Consider the following 7,537-nt stretch of genomic DNA (forward strand, 5'->3'; position numbering starts at 1 on the left):
ACCGTAAAACAGGGTATTATGTATGGTGTGAAAAAACTACAAACAGTTTTTCCTGAATCAGAAGAATTAAATGACGTGTGTGATGAAGCGTGGGTTGCTCCTGATAAAAAGTTGATAATTTCAAAAAAGTTATTGGCATTATACCCTTTCCCGCCAGAGGTTAGGGCGCGCTGGGAAACACCCCCTAAGGTGGACAAGGCGCTCACACGCTTATCCAAACAAGTGGCGTTACCCTCTCCTGAGACGGCCGCACTTAAGGATCCATCAGATAGAAAGATGGAAGTTATTCAAAAGAATATATACACACATGCAGGTGTTATACTACGACCAGCTATAGCAACTGCCTGGATGTGCAGTGCTGGAGTAGTTTGGTCAGAATCCCTGATTGAAAATATTGATACCCTAGATAGGGACAATGTTTTACTGTCGTTAGAACAAATAAAGGATGCATTTATCTATATGCGTGATGCACAGAGGGATATTTGCACACTGGCATCTCGGGTGAGTGCTATGTCCATTTCAGCCAGAAGAGCCTTATGGACACGACAGTGGACAGGCGATGCGGATTCAAAACGTCACATGGAGGTTTTGCCGTATAAAGGGGAGGAGTTATTTGGAGTTGGTCTATCAGACTTGGTGGCCACGGCTACTGCCGGGAAATCCACTTTTTTACCTCAAGTCACTCCCCAACAGAGAAAGGCACCGACCTTTCAACCGCAGCCTTTTCGCTCCTACAAAAATAAGAGAGCAAAGGGCTTGTCGTACCTGCCACGAGGCAGAGGAAGAGGGAAGAGACACCAACAGGCAGCTCCTTCCCAGGAACAGAAGCCCTCCCCGGCTCCTGCAAAAACCTCAGCATGACGCTGGGGCCTCTCAAGCGGACTCGGGGACAGTGGGGGGCCGTCTCAAAAATTACAGCGCGCAGTGGGCTCACTCGCAGGTAGACCCCTGGATCCTGCAGATAATATCTCAGGGGTACAGGTTGGAATTAGAGACGGATCCTCCTCATCGTTTCCTGAAGTCTGCCTTACCAACCGTCTCTTCCGAAAGGGAGAGGGTGTTGGAAGCCATTCACAAGCTGTACGCTCAGCAGGTGATAGTCAAAGTACCCCTATTACAACAAGGAAAGGGGTATTATTCCACTCTATTTGTGGTACCGAAGCCGGATGGCTCGGTAAGGCCTATTCTAAATCTGAAGTCCTTGAACCTCTACATAAAAAAGTTCAGGTTCAAGATGGAGTCACTCAGAGCAGTGATAGCGAACCTGGAAGAAGGGGACTTTATGGTATCCTTGGACATCAAGGATGCGTATCTACACGTTCCGATTTACCCCGCACACCAGGGGTACCTCAGGTTCATTGTTCAAAACTGTCACTATCAGTTTCAGACGCTGCCGTTCGGATTGTCCACGGCGCCTCGGGTCTTTACCAAGGTAATGGCCGAGATGATGATTCTTCTTCGAAGAAAAGGCGTATTAGTTATCCCATACTTGGACGATCTCCTAATAAGGGCAAGGTCCAGAGAACAGCTGGAGACAGCTTTAGCACTATCTCAAGAGGTGCTAAGACAACACGGGTGGATTCTGAATATTCCAAAATCCCATTTAATCCCGACAACTCGTCTGCTGTTCCTAGGAATGATTCTGGACACGGTTCAGAAAAAGGTTTTCCTTCCAGAGGAAAAAGCCAAGGAGTTATCCGATCTGGTCAGGAACCTCCTAAAACCAGGAAAAGTGTCAGTACATCAATGCACAAGAGTCCTGGGAAAAATGGTGGCTTCTTACGAAGCAATTCCATTCGGCAGATTCCATGCAAGAATATTCCAAAGGGATCTGTTGGACAAATGGTCAGGGTCGCATCTGCAGATGCACCTGCGAATAACCCTGTCACCAAAGACAAGGGTGTCACTTCTGTGGTGGTTGCAGAAGGCTCACCTATTAGAAGGCCGCAGATTCGGCATTCAGGATTGGATCCTGGTGACCACGGACGCCAGCCTGAGAGGCTGGGGAGCAGTCACACAAGGAAGAAACTTCCAGGGAGTATGGACGAGTCTGGAAAAGTCTCTTCACATAAACATTCTGGAACTAAGAGCAATCTACAATGCTCTAAGCCAGGCGGAACTTCTCCTGCAAGGAAAGCCGGTGTTGATTCAGTCGGACAACATCACGGCGGTCGCCCATGTAAACAGGCAGGGCGGCACAAGAAGCAGGAGTGCAATGGCAGAAGCTGCCAAGATTCTTCGCTGGGCGGAGAATCACGTGATAGCACTGTCAGCAGTGTTCATCCCGGGCGTGGACAACTGGGAAGCAGACTTCCTCAGCAGACACGATCTTCATCCGGGAGAGTGGGGTCTACATCCAGAAGTCTTCAACATGTTAATAGACCGTTGGGAAAGACCAATTGTAGACATGATGGCGTCTCGCCTCAACAAGAAACTGGACAAATATTGCGCCAGGTCAAGAGATCCACAGGCAATAGCTGTGGACGCACTGGTAACTCCTTGGGTGTACCAGTCAGTGTATGTGTTTCCTCCTCTGCCGCTCATACCAAAGGTATTGAAGATCATACGGCAAAGAAGAGTAAGAACAATACTAGTGGTTCCGGATTGGCCGAGAAGGACTTGGTATCCGGAACTTCAAGAGATGCTCACGGACGAACCGTGGCCTCTACCTCTGAGAAGGGACCTGCTACAGCAGGGTCCCTGTCTTTTTCAAGACTTACCGCGGCTGCGTTTGACGGCATGGCGGTTGAACGCCAGATCCTAAAAGGGAAAGGCATTCCAGAAGAAGTCATTCCTACCTTGATTAAGGCACGGAAGGAAGTCACCGTGAAACATTATCACCGCATTTGGCGAAAATATGTAGCGTGGTGCGAGGATCGGAGGGTTCCGACGGAGGAATTCCAACTGGGTCGTTTCCTACATTTCCTGCAATCAGGATTATCTATGGGTCTCAAATTGGGATCCATTAAGGTTCAAATTTCGGCCCTGTCAATATTCTTCCAAAAAGAATTGGCCTCTGTCCCTGAGGTCCAGACTTTTGTCAAGGGAGTACTGCATATACAGCCTCCTGTGGTGCCTCCGGTGGCACCGTGGGATCTAAATGTAGTTTTAGATTTCCTCAAATCCCATTGGTTTGAACCATTGAAAAAGGTGGATTTGAAATATCTCACATTGAAAGTGACTATGTTACTAGCCCTGGCCTCTGCCAGGAGAGTATCTGAATTGGCGGCTTTATCTTATAAAAGTCCTTATCTAATCTTCCATTCGGATAGGGCAGAACTGCGGACTCGTCCGCATTTTCTCCCTAAAGTGGTATCAGCATTTCATCTGAACCAACCTATTGTGGTGCCTGCGGCCACTAGCGACTTGGAGGACTCCAAGTTGTTGGACGTTGTCAGAGCCTTAAAAATATACATTGCAAGGACGGCTGGAGTCAGAAACTCTGACTCGCTGTTTATATTGTATGCACCCAACAAGTTGGGCGCACCTGCTTCTAAGCAGTCGATTGCTCGTTGGATTTGTAACACAATTCAACTTGCACATTCTGTGGCAGGCCTGCCACAGCCTAAAACTGTAAAAGCCCACTCCACAAGGAAGGTGGGCTCATCTTGGGCGGCTGCCCGAGGGGTCTCGGCATTACAACTCTGCCGAGCAGCTACGTGGTCGGGGGAGAACACGTTTGTAAAATTTTACAAATTTGATACCCTGGCAAAGGAGGACCTGGAGTTCTCTCATTCGGTGCTGCAGAGTCATCCGCACTCTCCCGCCCGTTTGGGAGCTTTGGTATAATCCCCATGGTCCTTTCAGGAACCCCAGCATCCACTTAGGACGATAGAGAAAATAAGAATTTACTTACCGATAATTCTATTTCTCGGAGTCCGTAGTGGATGCTGGGCGCCCATCCCAAGTGCGGATTATCTGCAATACTTGTACATAGTTATTGTTAACTAATTCGGGTTATTGTTAAGGAGCCATCTTTAAGAGGCCCTTTCTGTTGTCATACTGTTAACTGGGTTTAGATCACAAGTTGTACGGTGTGATTGGTGTGGCTGGTATGAGTCTTACCCGGGATTCAAAATGCCTCCCTTATTGTGTATGCTCGTCCGGGCACAGTACCTAACTGGAGTCTGGAGGAGGGTCATAGGGGGAGGAGCCAGTGCACACCACCTGACCTAGTAAAGCTTTACTTTTTTGTGCCCTGTCTCCTGCGGAGCCGCTATTCCCCCATGGTCCTTTCAGGAACCCCAGCATCCACTACGGACTCCGAGAAATAGAATTATCGGTAAGTAAATTCTTATTTTTACCTGGACACCATCAAAGCAAGCCAACTGTATGTATGCATGGGCTGTTTTGGTTGATTGCTTTCATCTAAGTTTGGCTGTAGACTGGAATAAGAAAGTTGGGAGTGTTTTTAGTTAGTCTTATCATTGATTAGTGACCCTATGTTTTATAATCCCTTTAACGGCCCTATTTAAAGCAGGCATGTCCAACCTGCGGCCCTCCAGCTGTTGAGAAACTACACATCCCAGCATGCCCTGACACAGCTTTAGCATTCTCTGACCGCAAAACAATGTCAGGGCATGCTGGGATATGTAGTTTCACAACAGCTGGAGGGCCGCAGGTTGGACATGCCTGATTTAAAGCTTCCCATATTCCTAAAATTACATTTTAAAGTAATGTATTTCTGTAAAATGTATTGAAAGCCTTTCAGTACCTTCTGTGCCTGATAACCAGTTTAAAGCACCACTATTCTCACTTTTTTTAGATGATCCTATAAAGTAAAAGGGTAACGCTGCTCCTCACACTTATGGGGGTATTCAAGTGTTTTGCCCGTCAGCGGCCACTAGATTGCAACAGACGGAGCAATTCAAGTGCTACTGAATTTCTGTATCTTCCTTTTGCCTTTAGTTTGGACAGTATAATAAAGTAATCTATCCTGGCTGCTTGCATTCTCCTAGTCACACACAAAAGGCAAAGTAATATGGCATCATTAGTTTACTAACAGAAATTTCACTGTAAACCTCAAACAATCTCTTCATAGAGACCATGAAATGTTCAGAAAATGAGCTATAGATGTGTTAAATATCAGTAATTCAGTCTATGCAAGGAACCTCCTTCACTTGTACCACAACAGTTAGTCCATTTTGTAAGCTTGGTCATCGGAAATATATCAAACACTTAACATAGATTTTTTTTTTTTTAATTTTTCTGCATACTGAAGCTGGACACTACAGATAGTAGTATAGTGTATCCTACTATCTGGTAGGTCATCTGCCAGATCTGGCTGGTTGGAATGAAAATCTGGTAATGGATAAGAGCAAATGACAATCGACAATTTGCTCCCAAACACTGGAAAACGTACAAACGGTCATTCATACTAATAGGTTATTTCAAGGATTTAACCAATTTGTCTGAACGACAGTTTTTGCCTGTTTTTTCTAGTCTTTTGGTGCAAATGGTTGTCATTGCTCATTTTCATTCCAACCAGGCAGATGATCTGCCAGATAGTTGTGTAATGTATGCCCTGCTTTTAGTGCTTTACCATCACTTCCTCTATTTTTACTTTTCAAACTGTTTACATTCCATGATGACAGGCATTTACAAATGATTACTTCAAGTTGAAATGCCCATAGAACAGTGGTGTTATTCAACATAGATCTTTACAGTGTTTACGTTTGTCTTCTCTCCAGGTTAAAGCATATGTAAGTACAAACGTTTACATCTTAAAATCAAGATTTTCCAATCCAGTAAAATGGGTTAATTGACTATGTTGTGTGATAACTAGTATGTAAATCTAACATGTTAACAGCCAAACACTGTATTGCAATATATTTCTGGTCAAAACTTCAATGTTGTACTTTTTTTTTTGTATTTTAGGTAAGCTATTTTTGGGTTCCGGCGCGGGCTTCAGTCGCGTTTGCAATAAAAATGTTACCTCCGTGCTTCAAAATGGTGAAACATCCCAAACTTTTATAATTTTTTTTTTTTGTTTTTAAAAAAGAATGAGCCTACTGAAATATGCATAGGTGGTTGTAGTAACATCAATTTGGGCTTTTTCCCACATAGTAATGCTGGACAGTACAAACTAATCTGTATTAAGTTTTCTTGTTAAATTAAGTTAACGAACTAAGTGAGCCTGGTCCTCTCAGAATCTGCTACTGAAATGTGTAGCATGGCTCCTTATGGATAGACACAAAGTAACCATGGTGTAGTGACCTGTAGAGCACAGTAATATCTGCTTGTCTGATTCAAAGATAGTGACGTTTAAGTACCCACTCTTGTCCATACTTAGAATAACTGAAGCTCAATAATCCAAAATTTGTTTTCTTATTAAGTAAGCAGCATTCATATTTTATGTATTTCAGTCAGCTAAGGCATTTGCTGTAGCTTATTTTAGCATTTCATTTGTAGCAGATTCTGTCCCTTTACAGAATACTGCAATCCCTATCTCTCCCTTTTTAGTAGGATGATTAATTTGAATCCGGATTGTAGTCCGAGTGGAAGCTTAGTTATGATCAAATTTAAAAATGTCCATTGTAGAATAAGACAAGCTGGTAAACTAAGAAGTAGATATTGGCTAGAGATTTCTTTTGCAGTTTTCACAAAAAGAAAAATTCACGGACCAGCTTAGCAATTTAGGTTAAAAAAAAATTCCAGCAACAACCGTCTGTTTGATGACGGCATCTGTACATATAAAATCTTACTTGTTCTTTATGTAAGCTCTTTATAGGTAAATCAGACTATTGTTAAGGGTTTTCAATTACAACAGATATGTATTAGGCAGAAATAAGAAATGAATGTGTCCAGTTCATCTACACACAACAATCTTCTTGCCTGTAATCAGTTGCATATGATAACATATGGTGTGTTTTTCTTTTTCCCCAAATAAAGAGCTGTTTTGGAAGCTTGTGTGGGTAGTTTCATTTTGATGTGATCTACATTGAGAACAGAAGGGTATGGAAGCAGTATTCAGCACCTTAAAGCATTAGAAGGAAATACAGTGTGATCAAAACATTATTTGTAATACACTACTCAAAAATGTATGCATAACAATCTCATAAGTGAAACCAGACTGCTCCCAGCACCGGATAGCATAATGGTCAGAAAACAAAAGTTTTGCCGTTATTTATAAATATCAATTTCCTTGAGAATGTGAAGACCCTCTCACATGGACTAGCTGACTTTGCAGGCTATGGACATCATGCTTATCTGACTGCAAGTATTTAACACATTGTGTATTAAAAGTACGGCGCAATAGCTGTAGGACGTGAACATGCACAATTATTATCCTTTATATAGTGCCACAAGGGATCCGCATCGCCCAGTTATAGAGTACATAAATAAGCAAAACAAGAAAAAAGTGTTTTACAATTGAAGACAAGATAGAACACGTACTGGGTATATAAACACAGCTGCATCAGCAAACACTGGAATAAGTATTAGGGTGGCAGAAAACTGAGGGATTAGGTGACATCGAAGGGAGTATGGAGTAGAAGATGGTTTAAGTAACAAGGAAATGCACATGAAAGTTTACTTT

General features: G+C 43.3%; 1 protein-coding gene across 3 annotated transcripts in view; it reads left to right on the forward strand.

Annotated features, from left to right (window-relative positions):
* The window catches only part of LOC134969296 (RNA-binding protein 4B-like), a 46,218-nt gene extending 39,314 nt beyond the window's left edge, over positions 1–6,904 (forward strand). For 2 of the 3 annotated variants that reach the window (XM_063945152.1, XM_063945151.1), the window contains exon 4: positions 5,878–5,966. Coding sequence is in view for 1 of the 3 variants with exons in the window: in XM_063945153.1 (XP_063801223.1) it covers positions 5,878–5,996 (119 nt within the window). In the remaining 2 variants the exon portion in view is untranslated. Of the gene's footprint in view, positions 1–5,877 lie in introns of all 3 variants that reach the window. The other variant, XM_063945153.1, reaches the window with a different exon arrangement.
* The last annotated feature ends 633 nt before the right edge of the window (positions 6,905–7,537 follow it).

The sequence above is a fragment of the Pseudophryne corroboree genome, chromosome 11 (genome assembly GCF_028390025.1).
Source record: "Pseudophryne corroboree isolate aPseCor3 chromosome 11, aPseCor3.hap2, whole genome shotgun sequence".
Taxonomy (NCBI): domain Eukaryota; kingdom Metazoa; phylum Chordata; class Amphibia; order Anura; family Myobatrachidae; genus Pseudophryne; species Pseudophryne corroboree.